Below are 27,040 nucleotides of genomic sequence, written 5' to 3'. Positions count from 1 at the left end.
AATAAATCAACGAAACTGCCTGTGTTTATCAAAGATTACATCGACTTCTGAAGTGGAAAGACTATAGAAACGCCACGTCTTCTGCTGGAATGCCAACACTTCGTCATATTCCTCTGCAGCCTCTTAGTCTCGAGTGCCCACTTGCAACCACATTTTAATTCTACAAGATCTCGGAACTGATTACTATGTATTCCAACGAAGCCTCAGTGTTTAATGTGTCTTTGATGTTCTGTAAAATGTTCAGAAACATTTTGGGAAATATCAAACGTACATTCACTGCACGCACGAGGAACGTAATAGTCTCCTCGTTGTCTATACGATCTTTTGCCCAACAGTAACACCTCCTTAACCACTTCGGATTGTACAGAAAGAGTTTTAACGCTTTCTTTGGTTTGCATCCTCCGAATTTCACCAAGTGTAACTGAGCTAAAAAGAGTAATGCTGTATCCTGAGTATTTGGCAATAACTCAACGCCTCCGCATTTCTAACTCTCTGCCTCTCAAATACTACACATATGTTCGGACAGATGATCAACATGTTGTCAGGATAAAGGCCGCGCGGAATGGCCGCGCAGTTAGAGGCACCATGCCACGGACTACGCTGCCCCTTCCACCGGAGGTTTGAGTCGTTCCTCGGGCATGTGTGTGTGTGTGTGTGTGTGTGTATGTGTGTGTTGTTCTTAGCCTAGGTTAGTTTAAGTTAGTTTACATAGTGTGTAAGTCTAGGGACCGATGACCTAAGCAGTTTGGTCCCTTGGAATTCACACACATTTGAACGCTTTTTTTGTCATTATAAGGAAACATGAACAACGATGAACTGAATTTTCGTCACGGAAGTCCCTATAAAATACACATGTTTACCATCGCTGAAAAGAAAGAAGGACATATAGCCGATCCATTTGTGCCTCACAAAATTTCCCTCCAGACAGAAAGCAGGTAGTCGGCAGAGATGGCGTAGCTATTGAGTAATCCATGTACAACCCTCAGCTTTCTTCCCACGCATGAGTCCATGACACCTACACCTGATAAACTTAAAGGTACAGTGTTTGTGTCTGTTGGCAGGTACGTGCAACAGACGACCAACTCTCCGGTGGACATGCGCGTCGGCATTCACACTGGTGCGGTGCTGGCCGGCGTGCTGGGGCAGCGCCAGTGGCAGTTCGACGTCTACTCCAAGGACGTGGAGCTGGCCAACAAGATGGAGAGCAGCGGCCTGCCCGGGTACGAACTCGCACCCCGCATCTTCACATCGTACTAGTAGCAGGCTTGCTTTGTGTTTACGTACACGTGGCTTTGTATTAGTGTCGTACTAGTATAACGCATGCTGCACCAAGTTGACATGTGAAACAATTACAACTTTAATAAACTATTCAGTGATACCAGACGTCGAACCTGTGGAGTTGAATTTCTGATACACAGTATTAAATATGGCAGCTAGTGAGGCCAGAAGCAAGAGGTAGAGCACTCGTTAGCTTCTAAGATATAGTACCGACACTTCAGCGTAATCCTAATACGAGCGGTAAACAATGATGCACAATGAAGGATGCACTTCCAAAACCGATAGGAAAAGGTTTATGCTGAAATGTACTGTGCTCATCAGAAACTATGTAGACATCCATTAAATATATAACATAGAATCAATAGAGGAACTGAGCCTTCATTAATTTGGGGAAGAGCTCCCGTATTAGCATTTGTTAATTTCTTGATGAGGAGAATGTTCAGATCCAAACAGTTTACATGTTGCACAAATATCAGCTCAAGGTGTACTATAGTTATATCGAAAAACGTTATGGTTTTCAGTCTCAAATGAATCTTTATCATGTGACATGAACGCCGTTGATATTTCGCACTTGACATTGTTCATTTGACCGTATACGTGCTTGGTGTCGTTTGGTATACAAGTCCTGTAGTCGTTTCAGAATAAAAATAGGCTTGGCTGCGAAATTATTTAATATCAACGACACGTTTCACCCTTTGGGGGCAACATCAGAGCGTGCAAAAGTAGCTGGATGTGTAACCCATCCGTCATACATTCAGATTGTGCTGCCTGTGGCTCATATCGCGTTTATTTTGTACGCGTGCCCCTGTTTTGTACTGTTATGGCGGAGTCAGAGGGTGTGTTAAAGGTCCACTTTGCAGTTTATATGTTTTACCCAGTTGCTGCTGTGTCCATTTTCCATTTTATATGGCTTTATAACGAATGGGTTACATATCCAGCTACTTTTACACATTCTGATGATACCCGAAAAGGGCGAAACACATCACCCATATTGAATAATTTTGCTATCAAGACTGTTTTTATTCCCAAATAATTCAAAACTGCTTGCTGCAGTACTCTGCCACAATGTAAAGGAATAATTTTTTGTGTTTTTCAATTCAAAACAAAACTGTTACGACGGGAGTTGCCATTTTTACTATCCCTGTGGTATGCTGTTGACAGTTACTTCATTCATAACACTAAATGTGCAGCAGCGGAAATACCTAGAAAAAATAAGACAGTCGGATGCGTAGAGCGCCTTATTTAGTGTGTTGAATTCGTAAAGATTTCAAATGGTCGGTGTCTCGATCGACATGTCGTTGAGCGTGCTGCCTGACCAATAATTATGTGCATTTATTTTAATCAATCATTAAACATTAAACGTAATCGCATGTGAAGGAGATGAACAAGACTGAATATTTTTTACTCAGTATATGAGGTAAGAAACACACACGTTTATTGTAATGTGAACTGCACGAGAATCACTCATCATAAGTTCCCATTACCTAAAAATAAACAAATCGCATGCCAAAATACCAAAAATAAGACATTAGTCATCTAAGCGAAAAAATTCTATGTTATAAGTTATAAATTGAATGTTAATGAGAGGAAACACAAAATGTACTCAGACTACATACGCAGCCGTGCTCGTCACTAAATCCCGAACGATTGCAACAAACAACTACTAGCATACACATCACTCAGCACTGCCGCCTCACAACCAATTGTATGCGAGTAAAATGCTTTTTGCAGTTCCAGCGGCTGCATTAGATGAGATGATAACTAAATAATAACTACCAGATTTCATCCCAAGCATGACGCGTGAGGATAATATATACGAGGATAGCAGTATCTATCCGGAGAGAGCTTTAGTGGATTGACCACTTAAAACAGATAGTAGGAAAAGCAGATGCCAGACTAAGATTCAGGAAATGTATTTCATCCACTAAAGAAGTGGCTTACAAGGCGTTTGTTCAGCCATTTCGTGACTACTGATCATCAATGTGGGATCGTTATCAGGTAGAACTGATAGAAGAGATAGAGAAGATCCAATGAAGAGCGCCAATTTTAGTCACTGGATCGTTTGGTCCTCGCGGGAGTGTTATAGAGATGCCCAAGAATTCCAATAGCAGACAATACAAGGGCGTCGTTGTGCATCACGGAGAGATCTAATATTGAAATTTCGAGAGAGTGCTTTCCGGGAAGCGTAGGGCAACATATTATTTCACTCCTTCCTTCCATATACGTCTCGTGAAATGATCACACCGAGAAGATTCGAAAACTTTTTCTTACCGCGCGCCACTTGCGAAAGGAAAGAGGGAAAGGGGGGGAGGGGGAGGGGATCAGATAGTGGTATCAGGAGTACACTTCACTAGCCTCCGTCAGGTGACTTGCAGAGTATTTGTGGGGATATTGTGTGGATGTAGATGCAGAGTTCCATACTTTACGGCTGCAGTTATTTTGATCTTATAGAAAGACATCTCTGCTACCGTTAAATATAGAGCTTATTTTACACGGACTTGTCTGATTCGAATCATCAGTTATTCCTTTAACAATAATAAGATTTTCCCTGAGGAGCTATCTATCGGCTCAAAGTGTGATATTACTTATGATATTACTTTTGTATTTCTCGTTATTTCCTTTGAATCGATTCAGAACAGTTATTTATTCATTTCATTAGTTGATATTACTTAACTAAATTCTATTCCAACCAAAACTGCGAAAGAAAACCGCCTTTTATGATTTTTCGGAGATTATCAATAGCATTATTATGACCATCGCCTAGGTGTGAGCTCTCTACAGCGAGAACATTGAATGTAGTGAAGGGTTAGGTATGTAAGGTAGCTACTAGGGCCTCTATATGCATTTCGCTCTCTGACCAGTTTTTTCATAGGTAAAGGAAGATATCTATTCGTGATAAAAACCTCGGCTTTCGCACTAAGAAACAGCAATCTTTGAAACAACGAAGCATATGTACTATTCACTTGTGTGCACTATATATATACTGTGAAAAGCAACTGCACCATGATACTTGTCATGAAAACTGTAGTTGGATGTGCTTTGGGGAGGGAGGTTCAGTATGCTCCACCTAGTAAACAGAATATGTCCTTGCGAAATCTAGGAAGAGGTATGCGAAAGAGGACTACGTATTTCGTCGTTATTAATAGGAATCACCAGAAGAACTAAAGAAGTATCTGGATGAACCTCAATGAACAATTATGAGTCAGTTGTTGTCCATAATCTAAAACATCGACCTAAATGACAATGGTTTAAGCTCTCTAAGGATATTTAAACACGATATTGGATATTTGATGGTCACATTGGAAGAAAATTCTTATGAAGTATATGAAGACTTGAGGATAATCATCATTTGTTTCAAAATCCTGTAGCTGATATTCAACATCACCACACAAAATTTAATGCGTGTAGCAGTCGAATACACTTCTGATCGTTTGAGCATACGACTGCCGATCAGTCAAGCCTGTAAAATGTTTGGAGTAGCTGTGCGGTACAATAGTCGACACTACTTGGTCGCAGCGAAACGAAAGCGTTATCCTTTGAATTATTCAAAAGATATTATTAATAATTATATAAATCTAGGCAGGGAGAAACCAATTCAGATTGACATTCGGCGTAATAGTTTATAGGAAGTGCAATTGATCCACGAAGAAGATGACCGATTCGACCAGTACTTGAATATTTGTTTTTCGAACCTTACTAAGGTGTATAAACATAGGTTCAGGGGAAAAAAAGCAGAGCTGTGCACTTCAGAACACGACTGTTTTTTCGTTACGAGGCATCACAGGAAAATCAAGGGCTCCTATGCGAGACCCCATCAGAAAGGAGCTGCACATCGCCAAGAGCCATTTTCTGAACCTTACGAATTGCTACGCAGAGTGACCAAACTAGGCAGTGGGAGTCAGTACAGCAGGAGGGTTTAAGGTTAATGAGAATGAATACTTAATGCACAGGTTGTTTATTCAGGCAGGGCAACATAGGCGCTACGTAGGGGGAGGCTTGGTGAAATGAATTATTCTCATATGACGTCAGGATTTAGGATATGTCTGTCACATATCGTGGCCAGCAGTAGACAGAGCGAGTAACCTTACAAAAGCCTGCAACAGGCAAACCTCCCGGGATTTGATTTGATGATACTGACTGGTAGCTGTGTAGCGTCGCACCACAGCGCTGACACCACGGTGTTAGCATTGGCGGTAAGGCACGCGGGCTCCCGCTTCCCTGCCCTGGCCTTGGGGGAACGATCGGAAGGTATCGGTTTACAAAGTAAAAATATTTATACACAGCACACTTATTATTTCCTACAACTTTCGTCCCCTGCAATGTTGACGAGAATCAAATTACAGAAGTTCATGAGCACAAAGAGGTTTCGAATAACAGTTTCTCTCGAGGAATTCGCAAATAGAACCAGAGGTTTGGGAGACAGATTGAGGAAAGAAACCACAAAAAACTTTCTTTAGTAAGTCCAAATATTAATATTATCTTTTGAATCACTCAAAGGACAACGCTTTCGTTTCGCTAAGACCAAGTAGTGTCGACTACTGTGGTGAGAACCATTTTTTAACACATTTAATCACATACATCTTCATAGCTGTACCTGAGAAACAGTCTGAGATTGAAATATTCTGACAGGTGGCCTGAAGGAGAGAAAAGGAAAGGTGGCAGATGCATATGACGAAGGTAAAAAGGAGAATAAGTGTGAGTAAAGTAGCTATTTCTTACATCAACAGAAAACAGCCTCTCCAAAAGTCAATTCAAAAATTTTGCAAGTGAATAATCGAGACAGGGCCATTAAAACACACGAGTGTCAGGAATAAAATCACGTAGTGTAATTGTAGCGTTTTCTGCTTATAATCAAGACGACGTCATGTGTCCCCTGTTCAAATCAAGTCACAGCTTCAATTTTGAATAAAAATGATAAGTAATTACGGCCGAAGACTTCCGGCATAAGAAGTCACCCACGTCCTGCCTAACAACCGCCTTGTTAAAGTGGACGGACGGTTCGACAAAGATTCTGAGCACTCTCTTGCCCTTAAGGTCGTTAATTCCCCTAAAAGGCGAAAGAATCAGTAATGATGAGCGGCTAGAGGATAGAGAAGGCAATGGAAACCACTGAATTAAAGACACATAATGTGTAACCACAGAACATGTGACCTGCAATTGAAAAAGTGGCATGATGATCTCTCCATTGACAAAAGATTCGGGACAAAGCCCCAATTCGGATAACCGGGAAGGACTGGCGACGGTTAAGGGACCACGAGAAGAAGATGGAACAGTAAACGGAAGGATAAAGTTATATGAGTCGGAGCATAGAATGTCAGAAGTCTGGACGTAGTGGGAAAGCTAGAAAATCTGAAAACCAAAATGATGAGTGTAAATGTAGATATACTGGTTATCATTGGAGGTAAACGGAAAGAAGACAAAGATTTCAGGTCAGACGAATATAGCGTAATCAATAGCAACAAAAAATGGTATAATGGGAATAGGATTTGCTATTAATTGTTAAATGGGGCAGAGAGTGAGCTACTGTGTACAGATCAGCGAATGGATTGTTCTCGTCAGATTCGACAGCAAACAAACGGCAAAACGGTATTCCAGGTATACGTGCAGAAATTGTAGGGAAAGGAGTAGAAGAAAGGGTTACGGGGAAATATGGAGAAGGCAATAGGAAAGAGACAGAAGAAAGAATAACTGAGCTCTGCAATAAATTTCAGATGGTAATACTTTGTCAAGGATCATAGAGGAGGAACTGTACCTATAATTTCAAAAGACCAACAGACGCGGAAAAATTCCAGCTGGTTTATATTACGGTCACACAGAGATTCCGAAATCAGAATTACTGGACTGTAAGCAGTACCAACGCGTAGATACAGACTCAGATCACAATGCAGTAATGATGAAGATTAGACGGAATTTTAAGAGAGTCGTCCGGAAGAATTAGTGTGGAACGAAGTCGGTTAATAAAGTACTGAGGAATGACGAGTCATGAATCATGGACTGTGCGATAACCGAAACGGAAGGGAATGGAAGAGTTTGCGATGTGGTGCGACACAACGATGTTGAAAACCAGTTGGACTGATAAGGAATGAGGAGGTTGTCTATAGAACCGGCGAAGAAAGGAACGTCTGGAAAACATTGACAAAAAGAAAAGACAGGTTGATAGGACATGTCTTAAGACATCAGGGAATAGCCTGCATGGCATTAGAGGCAGTTCTAGAGGGCAAACACTGTAGAGAAAGACGGAGATTGGAGTACAACCGACAAACAATTGAGGACGTATAGTGTCCAAGCGCTATTCTGAAATGGAGGATGGCACCGGACAGGAATTTGTGGCGGACCGCATCAAACCAGTCCGAAGACTGATGACAAGAGAGACAGACAGAGAGAGAGAGAGAGAGAGAGAGAGAGAGAGAGAGAGAGAGAGAGAGGGAGAGGAAAGATTCGGAATGTCAGCATGATTACCTCGTAACACAACTGGGGTACAGACTTCGAGAGTCTCCAAGAACGTAATTATTTAACACTACATTTCAGAGGGGGTAGGGGATTAAAGATAGATAGTCGAGTTTGGGATAACGTAGAAAGATTATGGTAAAATCTAAAAACACTTATTCGTCAAATTTTCTCCATACTTATAGCGGATTCAGTTTACTCGAAATTCTTTGTGCTATTGATGCATCTTTACAACACTAGCGCACTACTGATTTGACTACATATACTTGGATGCTTACACAAAGGACCAGTTCAAAAAGGGAAATCACAATAAAACCACTGAAAATTCAACATGTGAACATTACAAGACATTCTCTGAAGACAATCGATTTGCTGACTACTCTCCATGTTACACAATTTTACATTCTTCGAGCACTAAGCGTGAGTCTTTCACTCGCGTATTGTGGTTCTCGCTGAGATACGAAAATTACACTTCGCGTAGTGAGATGCACTGTTAAATTTATGGAAACAGTTCAAGACTAACTAACGAATGTGTTGAAAACACGTGGCCTGATCATGTCAAGACACAAAGCATAGCTATAACTTCACACATCACACCTGAGAATCTATGAAATAATTCGGGGATTTAAGCAAAAATTTTTCCTACCGCACAACTCTAGTGAATGAACATTATCCCTGACAAAGTATAGCAACTATGCTTCAGAAAGAAGATCCGTAAATACATCAGCCCACGTTCCGAGAGAAAGCGTAATTTACTTACAGCTCGGCAGGAGAAAACGTTTGCCCGGACTGCCGGTCAACGGCGGGTCTCTGCTGTGTCTAACCTCTAACGGTATTTTCTATGGTGAGGGAAACTAGTGTGGATGACTCATCTTCCACGTAACGTTCAAAATCTTTCATCTATTCATTCGTACTGTGCAAAATTACTCAAAGAGCGGAGCAGAGAGGAAAGATTTTGCTGAATATGACATAAAATAAAGTCACTCTAACCCTTCTTTTTTCCAAACGCTTACTGGTTGGCATCGGTGTAACCTGACGACAAGGAAACGTTGTCTGAGAGATCTGAAAAAAGGAACGAAAAACGTAACTGAAATGGTGTGAAATTGATCATAACAGACTAATTTCAGAGTGACTATGTAAATGTATTTGAAGGGATGTAAGAGCAACGTAAACTGCATTCAACAATACAGTACAACCAGCTTTAAAGCTACAAAAAACAGTAAGTTTCAGGCGACAAGTGAAAACTTCCTGTGGACTATTTTTATGCTGCAGCGAAGTAGCATTGAACATCTATAAACAGTAAAATCTGGGTGGCGCAGCCAGACAGAATCCAGGACAGCTTCCAACATAACCACCCTTGCACGTATCGTGGGCCAGCTCAGTGACTGAGCTTGTCAGTAGTCTCCCAACGTACCGCGACACCTGCCATGTTGTGTCAGGCGTGCTTTTAGAAAGGCAACCATGCATCCCTCCACTAAATTCTTCGACGTTCCCTGTTCGATACCTATCGAATCGAACTACTTACTAAAGCCATTGAGAGTCTGTGGCATTCCTTGTCCTCTTACAGCTGCTTTTAGAGTGACTTTTGCTCCAGAAGAAAAATACAAAATTCATCAAGCAATTGTTCTTTAGCTAACAGCATGATTGTCTTTCTTCACCAACTCACAAGCAATCAGCTTCAAATCCAAATGAGACCTCGACCTGCGCTACAGATCTGTGGTTCAAATGGTTCAAATGGCTCTGAGCACTATGGGACTTAACTACTCTGGTCATCAGTCCCCTACAGATCTGTCTACAGGGTGTTACAAAAAGGCACGGCCAAACTTTCAGGAAACATTCCTCACACACAAATAAAGAAAAGATGTTATGTGGACATGTGTCCGGAAACGCTTAATTTCCATGTTAGAGCTCATTTTAGTTTCGTCAGTATGTACTGTACTCCCTCGATTCACCGCCAGTTGGCCCAATTGAAGGAAGGTAATGTTGACTTCGGTGCTTGTGTTGACATGCGACTCATTGCTCTACAGTACTAGCATCAAGCACATCAGTACGTAGCATCAACACGTTAGTGTTCATCACAAATGTGGTTTTGCAGTCAGTGCAATGTTTACAAATGCGGAGTTGGCAGATGCCCATTTGATGTATGGATTAGCACGGGGCAATAGCCGTAGCGCAGTACGTTTGTCTCAAGACAGATTTCCAGAACGGATATGTCCCGACAGGAAGACGTTCGAAGCAATTGTGATCGGCGTCATAGGAAGTACGGAACATTCCAGTCTATGACTCGCGACTGGGGAAGACCTAGAACGGCGAGGACACCTGCAATGGACGAGGCAATTCTTCGTGCAGTTGACGATAACCCTAATGTCAGCGTCACAGAAGTTGCTGCTGTACAAGGTAACGTTGACCACGTCACTGTATGGAGAGTGCTACGGGAGAACCAGTTCTTTCCGTACCATGTACAGCGTGTGCAGGTACTAACAGCAGCTGATTGGCCTCCACGGATACACTTCTGTGAATGGTTCATCCAACAACGTGTCAATCCTTATTTCAGTGCAAATGTTCTCTTTACGGATGAGGCTTCATTCCAACGTGATCAAATTGTAAATTTTCACCATCAACATGTGTGGGCTGACGATAATCCGCACGCAATTGTGCAATCACGTTGTCAACACAGATTTTCTGCGAACGTTTGGGCAGGCATTGTTGGTGATGTCTTGATTGGGCCCCATGTTCTTCCACCTACGCTCAATGGAGCACGTTATCATGATTTCATACGGGATACTCTACCTTTGCTGCTAGAATATGTGCCTTTAAAAGTACGACACAACATGTGGTTCATGCAGGATGGAGATGCTGCACATTTCAGTCGAAGTGTTCGTACGCTTCTCAACAACAGATTCCGTGACCGATGGATTGGTAGAGGCGGACCAATTCCATGGCCTCCACGCTCTCCTGACCTCAACCCTCTTGACTTTCATTTATGGAGGCATTTGAAAGCTCTTGTCTACGCAACTCCGGTACCAAATGTAGAGACTTTTCGTTCTCGTATTGTGGACGGCTGTGATACAATACGCCATTCTCCAGCGCTGCATCAGCGCATCAGGGATTCCATGCGACGGAGGGTGGATGCATGTATCCTCGCTAACGGAGGACATTTTGAACATTTCCTGTAACAAAGTGTTTGAACTCACGCTGGTATGTTCTGTTGCTGTGTGTTTCAATTCCATGATTAATGTGATTTGAAGAGAAGTAATAAAATGAGGTCTAGCATGGAAAGTAAGCGTTTCCGAACACATGTCCACATAACATATTTTCTTTCTTTGTGTGTGAGGAGTGTTTCCTGAAAGTTTGGCCGTACCTCTTTGTAACATCCTGAATAATAAATAAATAAATAAATAAATTGTATGAGGAGAATAAATAGTCAGTGTTTCGTTTTATCTCAGTTCCATTCGCTATAACATATTTAGTTCACAACTTAACGTCACATTTTATGTTGGATATCGATGGTTTCAACCAAACCATCTGTAGGATTTTCGTGAATGATCAGAACAATTTAAGATTCACTCTACCGTCAGTTGCAGAACCCGGGTTGATTTACATCTCTAAAAAATTTTAAAAAATACGTTACATAACTCTACAACAATCTGGTGCCAGTTAAACAGAATTATAGTTTTTGTCATCATTCTACACATTTTTAAAGCCTGGATAGACGAGCCCCCCTTTTCATCCACATGGAGCGATTTGCTATTCCATCAACCTATGATCGCTAGATCCATAAGGTGCATTCAATTTTTTCGCGTAGTGAATATGTAATCTTATGTGTATCGATCAAGTTCAGTGGCCTTCTCTCCACTGAGTGTTTTGAGTTGCTTTTCAAATCATTGCTCAGTTATTTCTTTGTTTGCAATTTTATTAGGCAACAGTGCGAATTATGCTGTCAGCTTCTTAGAAGAAGCAATTTCGGATATATGAACACGAATTTCAGCCTTAATTTTATAATTGTCTCTAAAACTTAGAAGGTAAGAACTTCCTTCCAAATCCAATGAATGCCTGAAATGGATTTACAGCACCGCGGTTGACATTTGAGTCCATATAATTGGTTTTGATAATCCAGTTATATAGTAGCAAGACATTCTATTCATTAGATTCGTTGAACGCGAAAGAAGAATAGATTTTACTTACAAGTAAGCCGCTGGAATAAAATTAAATAAATAAATTGAATATTAGGGTGTGAAATACAGTAAAATGGGTAAGTAATGTAGGTTTGGATTGCACGGAATTTCTTTAGTCATCTTCTACACAGTAGTGTGAAATTTTTTCATTCTGTTCTTGTATCTAACAGAATTTTCTTTTCTGTTAGTAACATGTTCAGTTACACTGTCGGAAAGAAATTCGACAGCCTAAAGGACAAGGTCATTTTCTGTCAAGTGATGTGACATCATTGTAAGTGTGTACGACAATTAATTGAGACCAAATGAAACTCACATGTCACAGTAATTAATATGAAGAGATCCGCTTCAGATATGCTAATGGCTTATCCAAACAACGACCGGTTTCTGAATGTTAGAATATCATCTTCAAGTGTATAAAATTTTTCTATTTAGACAAGAAAAACAAGCGGTCTCGCCAGTCAGCGATAGCGTCTCCAGACCTCCAGCGTGACGCTACACGCAGTTGTGACTGTGGTGTTGCTAGCGTGTCGCTGGACGACGACGGGCAGTTTCTACGTAAGATTCAATGATTTGCAGCCCTTGCGCTGTCTATCCCGACTACGTGTTACGGACGTCTAAAAAAGAAAAATTTATACACACGAAGATGTAATTTTAACATCCCGAAACCGGTCGTGGTTTGTGTAAATCATTAATAAAACTCAAGCGGATATCTTTCAATTAATTAATCATGCCTTTCAGTTCGAATGTCCTGCATATCAAATCTTGTACACATATCACGTTAAAGGGTGTCAAAAAGTCTCTTCATTACGCATTGTACCCCCACTGGCAGCAATGAACGCGCATGTTGTTACAAGCCGCCGAATGGCATCCTGCGACAGATTTTCCTAATCGTATTGGGCCTTTTGTTGCAATTCGGCAATGGCTGTTCAAGCTCTGAAGAACGAGTCAATTCTCATTTCAACATGTCGCTTACGCGTTCTATTTCCGGGAGACCTGGCGATCTTGATCACAAGGGCAGCTTTTTACACCACGTTCCGTAGCATCAGCCGTACGTGGACGTGTATATTCCAGTTGAAAAAGCACAGATCACATCACCTTCCTGTCAAAGAAATGGCAATCGCACGGGGATAACGATCTGTGCATTGTAGAGAAGGCTAATTACTTTAGCCTGCAAAAGGACAAAAATTCAGTATTTGTTGTAACTGATGGGCCACCACATTATGAAGCCTGTGACTCGCATACACGCAGGACGTACTCTCATCACTGATAAGAGGGCGCCATTCCACTCTCAAGATACCAGATACTCATGGTTGGTGGTGTCGTGGTGTCAGCGATAACCCGACCAGAGGCAACTTGATCGTAGTACTCCTGTAAACAGACGGTTTCAGTGGTCACTAGTGACACAGCTGTTGCAGCACGAGGTCGGATTTCGTCGATCACCGCTGCATCGCACAATCCGTTGATCCCTTTCACGTGAGCGAAAGTCCAGAATCTCGTCTACGGGTGTGCGAATATCGAACAGATCGATACTGCAAGCAGCCAAACACCACCGACACACTGTGCTCTTCAAGTGCAGCAACCGACGGTACGTCCGTCCAGTTTGCCGCCAGCCCACAGTGCGGGCCGGTGCAAATGGCAACAGGAGTATGAACTCGCCAATGGAGCACGATTGTATCCTAGAATGAATGGCCGGCCGTGGTGGCCGAGCGGTTCTAGCCGCTACAGTCTGGAACCGCGCGACTACTACGGTCGCAGGTTCGAATCCTGCTTCGGGCATGGATGTGTGTGATGTCCTTAGTTTAGTTAGGTTTAATTAGTTCTAAGTTCTAGGGGACTGATGACCCGAGATGTTAAGTCCCATAGTGCTCAGAGCCATTTGAACCATTTAGAATGAATGCTGCAAACAGTTTTCTCCTCTAAACTAAGCACAGTTACTGCCTGTAGCTTCAGAACATAGAGTGCGCAGACAAGCCTCCTGAGCGCCTTCTGATCGACGATGACCGTGACAAATGAACCATTAAGACGACATTCCGTCAGTGTGCACATATTATACCAAGGTTACAGTGAACACAATTCTTGTGGGTGTTGCAATTTTTTCCGACTACTCATTCAGATTCCGTGCATCGTGTCAGTGCACGTTGTTTTCTTCTTTAACTCAGTACCAGGATATTGAAAGTCACAGAGCGCCGCTTGCGCCTGTTGTTGCAGGCGGGTGCACATCTCGGAGAAGACGCTGGGCTTCCTGAACGGCGAGTTCGAGGTGGAGCCGGCGCTGGGCGAGAAGCGCGAGGAGATGCTGCGCATGGCGGGCATCCGCACCTTCTTCATCGTCCGCACGCTCAAGCCGGTGGGTGGCCGCGCGCGCGCAGCCGCCGCTGCAGCGATCTGTGTAGGAGATCAAGTACAGTGTGCGTGTATTTCTGTGAGTGTGTGTGAAAGAGAAGAGCCGTCGGGAGAGATACAGACAACGTTATGACATTCAGAACCAAAGGAATTACAGACACTGACTTCGATTGGGCATTGATTTCAATCAGCGGGGGAAGCTGATCGTTTGTGCCGGACCAGGATACGAACCCACGTCTCCTGCTTACTAGGCAGATGTGCTGACCACTGATCCATCCTGACACATTGCGCATCGTAACTGCATGAACTGCCCCAGCACGCCTCCCGTCAGACCCAAATTCTCAACTTAACCGCACCCCACTAATGTAGCGCCCGCTCACCGTTATTCTCATTCTTCGCGGCTTTTCGCCAATTCCCGTAAGGGTTTGAGCCTGTTCTCCGTCTGCACTGAAGAGTTGGCCATCTTCGCGTTATATACAATGTTAGTGTGTGTTTGTTCTTTCTGACTCCTAGGCACGTCAGTAGGGAGGTCTTTCATTTTTTAACAACGCACACGAAGTTCTCAGTCTCATTTCTCATGTGTTATCATCCGGCTCGGTCTTTCCTTGTGGTATATGGACTTTGCACGCGCATAGCTGCTGCCATGACGCTATTTGTATTCAAAGGCTGCTTATGCCAGTCCACTTTACTTTGTTTCAATGACTGGGCTGGAGGAAATCGATGGTGTCATTTCCTCTTAACCACTGCGCCACCTCGCTTGGTCGTTAAAAGCTTTATATGCCTCTACTCCGGATCCTTCCGTTTAGCAGTCCGTCTTGCTGACCGGCAGCTACCGAGGTGGACATAATGGATTTTACTGTTCCGATTAAAACTGTAATAAATGTGACACACGGTGAACATGCTTTTGATGGTTAATTTTCAAACGGCGTAAAATAAGAATTTTACTGTGCGGTGTTCCTGTAACGTACTTCAAGTATTCAATAGAATAAAAATGCAGAAAGTCTGTGACGCTTCTAAAACAAATTCTCTTCTCATACTCCTAACCTAGATAAGTTAAGAGGATTATTTGCGGAACGGAATGAAAGCTTTGCTACGTTTCGAAACAATAAAGGTTTCTCTAGAAGTAAGACGTATCGTTTTCCTGGTCTATTTCAGCACGAAACACTTCGCATAGCGGTAATGTTACAACAGGTCCATCCCAGGACCCCTTTTTCTTTCCTTTACTTTACGCCTTTAAGGAAATCATTCGGAAACACATTTATATTTATAGCGCGAAAGAACTTCGATTTCACATAGAGACGAGGCATTCGCAGAGGAGGTCTCAAACTGTATCTCGGTTACAGTTCCGCAGATAATTCGCTAAATGTTCAACGTATACGGTAATGTCATCTGTTTGTTGACTGCACGTCGTATTCCGGAAAAGCTGTATCGGGATATGATAGCTCTGTCTGCCGAACGCGGGGTGAGTATCCATTCAGCATAGACAACCCGATACTGCCGTAACAGTAACACTTTTCAGTTGTGATGCAAACAGGAGTGCAAACTGACAGTGTCCTAGTTCTGTTACAATGCTCAACGGATTGTCAGTAAAGGCTTCCAATGGATTTATAAGAATAGTGTAATCATTTAAAACTGCTACCGTACTTTTTTTTCTAATTCCATACTTAGTACCTCGAAGCAGTTTCGTGTTCCCCGCCGTCAGAGCGCATGGTGTAGCGAGAAATTTCTGGTCAAATTACTACGCAATCCACGTTTAGACTAGAATTGTTATTTAGAGAGATGTCATAAAAATCCGATATCATAACATCAGTATAGAAGGATGCTAAATGACAGAAATCAACAATAATTAACAATTTGGATGCAGGATGGTCTATACTGAAGTTCAACGTAACGGGGATTGTAATTATGAACATAATGTCATCGTACTTCGATCGTTTCAGTACCCATCTACAGAGCGTAATTGGTCCTATTAGTGACACACACCTGATTCAGTGAAAACTGATGGTGTCAACCAGTAAACCCTCGATCCGTTAAGGAATCGAACTCCTCTCTATAAAAGAGTTTCAAATGTCTGATTGCTTTACAAATGAGTTAATTTGTTAAATATTTGACATCAAGCATGTAACCGAGAAAAGTTCGAAACAGGTTTGAAATTATACTCAAAGATTGTTGGAAGTCACTAGGTGTTCTCACTATGAGATGAATACCGAGCGAGGTGCTGCAGTGGTTAGCGCACTTGGGCTCGCATTCGGAAGGTCGACGATTCAAACCCGCGTCCTGCCAACCTTATTTAGGTTCTCCGTGATTTCCCTAAATCGCTTCAGGCAAATGCCAGGATTATTCCTGCCGAAGGGCACATCCGATTTCCTTACCCATCCTTCCCTAATCCAAGCTTGTGCTCCGTCTCTAATGACGTCGTTGTCGACGGGACGTTACACACTCATCTCCTCCTCCTCCACTGGATGAATATAGTCTCGATAATTTGCACTCCATTTTAAGAAAACAGCTAGTTTTGCACTAAATCCGTATGTTTATAACTCCATATCTCCAAAAATATTTCTACAATGATATAACTTTGCCGGTGCATTCAGTGACATACGTAGATACTACCTACAAGGATTGTTGAAGATAAATTCGGTAGTAAAGGCGTAATAAATTTAAACGTCTTGCCTTGTACTGCAGTTTTAATGGATGAATAGCAAAACTGTAGTAGGCGATATACTTTCCATTTCAAAATTTTGTGGGTGTTTTGTCACCGAAAAAATATTTCGCAAAGGTTGACATTATGTGTAAGTTTTGTTGGCATTCACTAAGTGTTCCTCCTCCTCAAATAGTGGATTAATAAAGTCCGGATGTTTGCACGCCGTCAGTTACGATGTCTGAAGACAAACGCACAGTTTGTAACAGTAAAACTTGTATTACTGTGTTAAAAAGAATGTACCTATTAATGGGTATGTCATAAGAAAATTTTAGATTTTTCAGTTCGGTCAATAATTACGTGAAATATTGAAAATCCAGTTTTTATTGACCCTAGAAGGTGTTAGGTATACAGCCTACATGTGGTATCGCGTTCCGCGCTAGTCACTGATGTAGAATGTATAATAATTATGTATAATGTTTATATGTTATTTATGTTTCTTCAAAGCAGTGTCGTCTCTTAAACGGTTAGGAAAGATGAAAATTGTTATTTCATTTGTATACAGGGCGAGTCACTAATTATTCCCGCCAAGAACAACTCCGAAAGTATAATGGGAGCTGTAAAGTTTGTGCGACAAAAGATGCATGGGACAACGGGGGCCATAATATGACGTTGGTTTTTTGTTGCTAGGTGGGGTCGTGTCAGAGATATGAAGGTCAACTTTGTTTTCTTAAATGGGATACTATAGTTTGGTACGTATTTTCTGATAGCGTCTATCGAGATGAATCCAATGATGTGTAACAGTAAGGTCTTTGAAGGTCAACGAGGTTCAAAAAGGTGGCATGAATGTCCTTTCACAGAAGGTGTTCGAAGTGATGGCCATTTGGTAACAATGCAGTTGAGTGGTATTCCTGATCACTTCCGCACCTATCGAAACAATGCTCTGACAATTCTCTTTCGTATAACGTGCAAATAGTAAATATTCGCCGAGTACGGAGTATCCGCTTAACGTGCCATTGACATGTAAACACTATTCGACGGTTTCGAAATACAACACTAATAAGAACGGTAAGATTAGTATCTTCGAATCAAGTGAATGTGAATGATGTACTCCTTCGAAGAACAAGTCGATATGCTTCTCATTTACGGAGAATGCTAACGAGATTCAGTGAGAGATAGAGACGTATACGCTGAAACGTATCCTCAACATACTCACCCTACACGTTATACATTTAAATATGTGTGTGATAAATTGAGAACAACTGGGTCTTTAACGCATCGGAAGAATATCTGGCAAAGGAAAATTACTAACGAGGAAACTGAAATTGGCACTCTTTCCATTGTGGTTCGAGATCCTTGTGTTGTTCGCGTCAAGTCGCAAGGGAATCTAGCATGATTCAGAGTAGTGTTGTTCGTGTTCTGCGTCGCCATAAATATCATCCTTACCGTATAGTCTCCACCAAGAATTAACTGGTACGGATTGTATGCATCGCATTTAATTCTACCGATGGGCTCAACTTCAGAGTCAGAGGGATGACACATTTATTAATTTGATTTGATTTACTGACGACGCGACATCACGAACCATGGAAATGTTAATTTGCATAACATTCATTACTGGGCAACTGAAAATCCATGTTGGCTGCAGCAAGTTGCACACAAAAAACCGTGGTCGGTGAGGGATTCTGGGGGACAGATTTATAGGCCGCAGTGTATACAGCGGTTCCCGTCAGATCACCGAAGTTAAGCGCTACAGGACATGCCGGCACTTGGATGGGTGACCATCCGGGCCGCCATGCGCTGTTGCCATTTTTCGGGATGCTCTCAGTCTCGTGATGCTACTTGAGGAGCTACTCGACCGAATAGTAGCGGCTACGGCCAAAGAAAACCGTCATAACGACCGGGAGAACGGTGTGCTGACCACATGGCCCTCCTACCTGCATCCTCAGCTGAGGTTGACACCGGTCAGATGGTCCCGATGGGCCACTTGTGGCCTGAAGATGGAGTGCTTTTTTTTAATTTCATCGCAGGAAATCTTAATGGTAGGATGTACACCACATTCCTGCAAGAAACATTAGGTCTCATATTGGAAGAAATACCTTTAGGTACAAGGAACAGAATATGGTATAAACACTATGGGTGTTCGGCACATATTTCGCTGATGGCTAGAAATGAGTTACAGAGACAATTCCCGAATCGCTGGACTGGACGCATAGAATATGTATCGTGGCCGGCTCGTTCGCATTACTTGAGGCGTCTGGATTGTTTATAAAGGCGTACCAAATACACCTGAAGATATGCGAGAGTAGTGCCGATGTGATAAGGAGTACCACTCAATCCAAGATAGGAATATTGCACCACTGCATTGATAGCAATGGTCATCACTTCGAACATCTTGTGTAAATGGACGTTGATGCCGCCTTTGTGACCTTCGTTGACCTTCAAAGACCTTACTCTTGCACATCATTGGATTCGTCTCGATAGCCACTGTCAGAAAATGAGTACCAAACTATAGTATCCCAATTTTAAAAAAATAAAGTTGACCATATCTCTGACACGACTCCACCTAACAACAAAAAAGGCACACTATGGCCCATGTTGGCCCATGCAACCTTTGTCCCACAAACATTTCAGCTGCTATCACAGTTTCAGAGTTATCTTGGTGGCAGCAGTTACGGACTCATCATGTAGAAAGACAAATTGTACTTTAAAGTTGTTACTAAAAATATCTAATTTTTATACGATACTCTAATAAACATTGAGGTGGACATGGGCCACACGTTTTTAATATATGTTGATGCTGCATATTTTAGTACATGCGGTATATAAATATATGGAAAACACATAGAGGAAACGGTGTTACCAAAAATCTTTAAACTTCTTCACCATTTTACTTCATGTTGTTGTTATATATTACTCTAATATTGTATATATTTTAAACATAAATGGTTTGCAAATATGTATGTAATTAATAAAGGGGAAACATTGCTAGCAAAAATCTCAAGAAGTTGTTTAATGATTTATTTCAAATATTCGCACGATAATCAAATAAAATGTGTTTGGTTATAGACGATTTTGTTTAATATAAATATTATATGAATATTTTTAAGATTTAACAGGTAACGTTGTTAGAAAAAATCTCTAGAAGTTCTTGATCGATGTTATTTAAATTTATCATCAATGCATACATGTTATAAAAATATACGTATGTATGTATTTATGTATCTTCCACATCTGCTGCTAAAGCTCTGGACCAGTTTCACATAAACATGGTACACAAATCACTGTTTGGTAAGAATCGCTATAGGAGTAAGACAGGGCGATGGTGGGTGTGCAAAAGTAGTGTAGCTCACAACGCGCTTATTTCCAGACTTTATTCATTTAGTATTCGAGTGAAACAGAAAGCACTTAGTGAGCTGCAACAAACTTTACACATAATGTCAAACCTTTAAAAAAATTCTCACTGGAAATCCCCAAAAATAAAAACAAAAGTTTATCGCTTACAACACTTTCGCTGTTCTTGCCGCAACGTGTTTAAGTTTATTACTTCTGACTACTAACTCTATTCGCAACAACTTTCGCAGAGAGTAAACGCATATATCGTCGAATGTACTCACAAAAACGTATCATTGTACGATAAATGACTTGAAAAACTGCCGCATCACGCGTGACGTTTAAATTTATTACTTCTCTGCCAGCTATATTAGAAACAAATTTCGCAGACAGTACCCACATATGCAGCTCACCGTACCTACAAGATTATGTCATTGTATGGCACATCGTTTGGGATGCATTACGTCATAGAGACTGTGCTGCATGAAAATGAAACTGCAGCAGGAATCAGCTACAGATATGTGCGGAATATGTTGAATATATGTGAAATATAAGTGAGTGTGCGTACTCTGACAGAGCCACACATTAAAAGCTCCTCCTAAACCTCTGGATCGTCTGCAACCAAACTTGCTATCTGCAGAGAAATACTCTGGGGGTAATAGGCACCAACCTCCTATTGGGCTGTTGATGCAGTGTGAGAAAAGGGGAGGGGAGGGGAAGGAAGAGATAGACATAGAAGAGGAGGGAAGACATGGACACAGATAGGAAGGAGAAGAAGCTGGACAGAGTGAGTGGGAGCTAGAAATGGATAGAGAAATGGAAGAAAAGGAGATCAGCAGAGGGAGGAGGAGATGGACAGGGGAAGAAAAGAGGAGGAGAGGGAGAGAGACACAGAGAAGAAAATAAACAGAGAAAGGGTAGAGGGATGCCTAGAGAGAGAGAGGGACAGGGAGAGGGGGAGGAGGAGATTAGCAGAGAGAGGGGATGGAGGGGATAAAGGAGGTGAAGAGATGGTAGAGGCACAGGAGGGATGGACTCGGATGTGTGAGGAGGAGGAGGGGGGATGGGGAGGAGCAGATGGACAGAATGGGGCAGGGCAAATGGACAGATAGATTGCCAGAGAGGGGGTTAGGAGGAGAAAGACAGACAGCAGGGAGGCGAACGAGATGGACAGAGAGAAGGAGGTGAAAGAGAAGGACAGAGAGGAAGGCGGAGGAAATGGACAAAGAGAGGGAGAAAGAAGAGATGGGCTAATAGAATCGGAATAAATACATATCGAGGCAAAGCCGGTTATTCCACTAGTCAGATATGTTCACAATGTACTCAGTCTTTATCTTTCTATGTACATGTGTTGGGTACAGTGCTATTCGACACTGTAGTTCCGCACTGAAAACACTCTTGTGGTCTCCTTGCAACATCGCGTTTAACCTTTCGACCTACGTTGCGAGAGCACCTAGGACATTTTGAAAAGTGAAGTACAATAAATGTGAGGAATAAACTGTTCTTATTTAAACATAGTGAATTAGTTTTTCATAACTTTGTGTTCACGATACAGAATTTCGCGCTGTTATGTGACATTCAGTAACAGTCCTGAAACGACGAGCACAAATTGTTGTGTTGTATATGAAAATAAAGTCAGTCCTTTCGATTTGAAGAAGTTCCAGATATTGTCTGGAACTGGTTTATCAGATGTGAAATCTGTTAAAAAATACTGTAGTATTTTTTTCTGGCTACTGTAACTGTCTCATAACACTTCAGAAACGCAATTTGGAATATGCTTGAATAAAAGACGGAGGCAATCAAACATCAAAAGTGCGAGAGAGCTTATACACAAACATCAGCGCATTAATGTGCCATGATCAACACATGCGTATTACCTTGAAATGTAGAGACTAATCGTATGTCTCAAAACGTGTATTTACTACAGATGTCCTGCTTCGTATGGATGCCAATGGTGTCATTCTAGGAAACGGTTGATTTCCATCTATGATTACTTTCTGTCTGATTAGAGCCCTAAGCACGCAAACTCCCGATGTCAGCTAAAAATGGTAACATCAGTAAGAGTAAAGTAAAGTTTGTTATGTCTAGTTTAGTTGTAAGTCGAAATCAGTCGGCAGTATATAGCTATAACCACGGCACATAAATGCTATTTGATTGTCACGACATTCAAATGACGTTGTCAAAATGGTTATTATAGATTTCATGCACACGCTAACAGAACAATGCAGCAACGAAAATCAGGGAGGGTCTTGCATGCACTGTCAGTTCTACCCTACTCACTCATTATTTCATGAGGTGTTGCCATAATATGATCACAAACAGGACACAATCTATAACAGGTAAAAACAATACTTTAGTAAATGACACTCATACTGAAGCACTTCTGTCGTGGTATAGTTGTTCCAACATGTGGCTCACAACACTCAAATTAAGTTTTCTGACATGTTCGATTGTCGCAATATTTAAGATTGATGAAAATGGGATAATTGATTCATTACTCGTTTATTTAAAAACAGTGAACGTAGCAACGTGTCTTGCCATGATCGACCAATTTTTATGGTAAGAAGTAAAAGTCTGGCAGCCTACCACTTTCCTTCACAGGGAAACAATATGTTGTTCGGAAATTCCTGATGTACAAATTTCCCAATCGCTGGAACTCACGCAATGGATACATTCTCTGGCGACCATGTAATCCTCCCTTTAACCATTACTACTGTTTCCATTACGCCAAGAACAGTGGAAGCGAATGCCATTACTACGTTGAGAGCAAGTTTTAGATACGCGATTCCTATTGTGAAGTTACTCACTCTGAAAAAACCATGGCAAGATCTTGAAAACACTGATGATATTGATCAAACCATGCATATTTAAGTTTAGAAATGTGGTATAGAGTATGCACTAAGACGTCAAGAAACTACATTTTAATTAAAGGAGGAAGCAACCTTAGGATTTAGCGCTCCCTAGACGATGAAGTGTTCAGGGACTGTGCACAGACCCGAGTTGGCGAAGGATGGGAAACGAAACTGATCGTGTCATTTTGAATCATCCCGACATTTGTTTGTGTGGAAACGCTGGAAATCCAAATCTGGGTGGTCGGGCGGAAAATTCATGGGTCGCTCTCCCGTAATCCACTGTCGGACAAAGGCGTCACATCTTTCGCTCATTTCGTTGAAGTGCAGTACAATGGAATGAGTTTACGTCAAAAAGTATTGTTACATTACAGTACTAATGTTAACTACGAAATAATCTAAAATATTAAGCTTAGGAGTTACTATGAAGATCCTCTTCACAGTAGTAAAAGAAGTTGCTCAATAGAAAGTTAACACCACATTGAACTCTGCGACATTATCCACAAGACTCTTAGTATGCTCTGTCAGCTTGTTGAATACACGTGACACCATGTATCTGACTCTTTTCTGTACTGATGTTAAGCCTTGAAGTTCTTTATTGGGTATTTCTTTCACTCCGTGTAAAGCTGTTTTAATACTCTCTCTGAGTTCTCTTTCACTATGCGAGATTTTAAAGGACCGCCCTCGCAGCTCACACCGATGAAGAGTGACAGCCTCAGTTGGCATTTGGAGCTTTATTGTCAGTTTATAACAGATCAGAAACGTAAAGTCTCTTTGTTCACGGTGGACGGGTTCGCAACAACAGAAATCCCTTCCATCATTAAAAAAATATTGGTCAGAGTCAATTAAGTGCTTAGCTTTTAAATAACTGGCTCCTCATTTTATTTGTAAGCGTACTCTCTGCGTCGTTGGATAACACTAAGCTTCCGGTCACTCCGTAAAAAAACTCATCAACGTTTTAAATATTTTTAGTTTATGGCCCATTAGAGCCCCGTTACCGGGTATCAGCACACGCTAGATGCAATGATTAAAAGTACATCGCAGTAGTTACCGTTGCCTGGCCCAGACTTTTACAGATTTAGTTCAAATTACTCACTACAGCCAGAGACACGAATCCTTCGGAAATTTTGAGTATGTGGAGCGCTTTTAATATTTCATCTACACTATAGTGCTGTGACAATCACACAATCTGGTCTTTTGCGTCACATAGAGAGCTGCAGAGAAAAGCTCCACATTAGCAGATATAGTGGAAGTCGGGAAACCGGATTAGGATATACAGCGATTTGCCTACCTCTGTGTCCGTTACGAAATACTCTGCTTGATTACGTAGTGTGTTGCACTCCGCGTCTCGAGTGTAAGCGGACACACGTCGCACCAGTACTTTAACGGGATAGGAAAGGTGATTGCAAATAGCACCTTTTATTTACGTGAGAACGCTGCTGCACTCGCAAGTGATTCCTTGTTTTCAAGTTGACGAACCTAGCACTGTCTGCTTTGATGCCTTACAGACTTTATCCGTGTTTTAAAATGGGTTCTTAACAAACAGACGGCACCCGAAGTCAAATTTGCTAAAGTAACCAGTACAGTGATGCTCTAATCGGAAGTTCCATATTCCAGTCTTAACAGAGGAAGAAATTTTTCCCTCCGTAATTTGACTGAAAAGGGAAGGAGAGCTGATGGCTTATAGTTTATAATTACCAAATCGCATCTCATTGTTCTGGAGAAAGCTCCAAATTTTTTTTCTGCATCTTACAATGTGATATCTTGTGATATGTTGAAGGCAATCTGTGGAATACTTGCAGACATTAAGATAAGCTTCCCTGTTGATTCTATTTGAGAAGACTGAGTTATGTCCAGACACCTTCAATTCATTTCCCGTCGATTACATTGTGAGCGATGTCACTGAATGAGAGAGGACTGTATGTACGTGAAGGTCAGAGGCGAGGCCACTCCATTGGATATGCGTCTAGTTACGCGCTCCGTTTCGTGTTAACATGATCAAAAATAGACGGCTGGAAACGGTGTTTTTTTCGTAATGCGCCAACGAAGAAAGGAGGAAAAGTTCGTTCACTGCCTAATTTTATAGGACCATAGTTGGAGCATCCAAGAGGGAGATTTCGTAAAAGTTCTCGGTGACCCCGCTCACGTTTCTGACTTTATTCTGGAATGTAAATGCCAGGATAACACTAAACCGAATAACCGTCGTTGTGGTGGAACTAAAGTTTGCGTTACTATTTCCCTTAGAGTAAGACTTACTGCACGAAAATCACTATGTATTCTTCATTCTTGCCACGTAGAGGGCAAAATTTTTGTGGAAGCTTGTAATTATGTAAGTAGGCTGTTTAGGTTTTTATGTTGGTAACGCCACGTAGCGCTCTGTACGAAAATCACTGACTGTGCTGTGTGTAATCTGTGGCTGGTTGGACTCATTGTTGGAATGTTCGCTTGTGCAGTGTTGGGCAGTTGGATGTGAACAGGGTGGTGCGTTGTTCAATTGGAGGTGAGCCGCCAGCAAAGGTGGATGTGGAGAGAGAGATGCCAGAGTTTTGAGAGGTTACTGTAAGCAGAAGATGTGGACATATGTCCACCAGAAAAAAGAAATTTGTAAAGATCGATGTCATGAATTGATATATATATATATATATATATATATATATATATATATATATATATATATATATATATATATATATATATATATGGATTTTGAACATTATTAACGTAAATATAATGCTTGTTCTCTGTCAAAATCTTTCATTTGCTAAATATGCCTATCAGCAGTTATTGCCTTCAGTAGTTAGAATCTTTTATTTAGCTGGCTGCATTGGCGCTCGCTGTATTGCAGTAGTTCAAGTAACGAAGATTTTTGTGAGGTAAGTGATTCATGAAAGGTATAGGTTGTTGTTAGTCAGGGCCATTCTTTTGTTGGCATCGTTGAAATTCAGATTGCTTTGCGCTAAAAATATTGTGTGTCAATTTAGTGATGATCAAAATAACTAAAGAGAAAACTGTTTGAGTACTGTGAGTTTTGCTAAGCTGTTTGAAAATCAAATAACTTGAGAGTTTCTCCAGCACTGTCATTCATCATTTTTCTAAGGGGGCGCTTCAAGCTCAGTGACAGAGCGCTCCTCCGAGAGGAGGTAAACTAACTTTTCACGGTAAGACTCAGTGGGCTTGATTCATTATCGCCAAGTCATACTGGCGAACATGGAGGTGGCAGCATAAACGCACCCTTAGTTAACACGAGAACACAGCGGGAGAACGGTACCCACTACTAGAATTACTTGCAATTAAAATTACGAAACGAGTTGTAGGACGTTTCACTTCCTGGCAAATATGATTCAGGTAAAATTAAATAAATCTGGCTTTGCTCTTAGGCGTTCTAGGCCTGCATTTATAGCTTTGGAAGAGGAAAATCGGATACCTATACAACACGAACCCGACCGAAAATATGATACGGTGACTTGTGTGTACAGTACTAATTCTTATGAAGATGTTTAATTATCCAAAACAACACAAACCAATATTTTGAAGACTGGCACTTAACAGCCATCGGCACGACACAGCTACACTCTACCATGCACCCACAGAAATTGTTCACAATGCTCGGGCTTACAACCTTATGAATTCAGTACACATTGCTCTGAGCTCACTTCAGTTGCCATTTGTTGTGAATATTTCAGTCTGCCTCACTCAGTGGTTCTTAATCGCTAGTTCACGGGTTCTACTTACTTTCGGAAACTTACGAACTTACTTACATAGCTAGCACTTTGTTAAATGCGAAAATATCATAAAATATTGATTTTACGTGTTATTTCACTGCATGAACAAACATTAGAAGGCGTCATTCCAGCTCATTTCAGCTGCCCAAATCATCCAACGATCTATATATCACACCTCAAAGTGTTCACTAACTTTTCCAAGAGATGATGACAACAGTCATACGCCTGCTTCACACAAGATCTAGGTGCAGCTGC

General features: G+C 41.5%; 1 protein-coding gene across 1 annotated transcript in view; it reads left to right on the top strand.

The window, feature by feature from the left end:
- Positions 1-27,040, top strand: part of LOC126335781 (adenylate cyclase type 3) — an 861,859-nt gene that overhangs the window by 600,140 nt on the left and 234,679 nt on the right. The window contains exons 8-9 of the mRNA XM_049999243.1: positions 1,062-1,220; positions 14,109-14,247. Coding sequence (XP_049855200.1) covers positions 1,062-1,220; positions 14,109-14,247 — 298 coding nt within the window. The remainder of the gene's footprint in view (positions 1-1,061; positions 1,221-14,108; positions 14,248-27,040) is intronic.

This window comes from Schistocerca gregaria, chromosome 2 (genome assembly GCF_023897955.1).
Source record: "Schistocerca gregaria isolate iqSchGreg1 chromosome 2, iqSchGreg1.2, whole genome shotgun sequence".
Classification (NCBI taxonomy): Eukaryota; Metazoa; Arthropoda; class Insecta; order Orthoptera; family Acrididae; genus Schistocerca; species Schistocerca gregaria.
The sequence above is the reverse complement of the archived record's forward strand: the minus strand, read 5'-3'. Positions and strand labels throughout refer to the sequence as shown.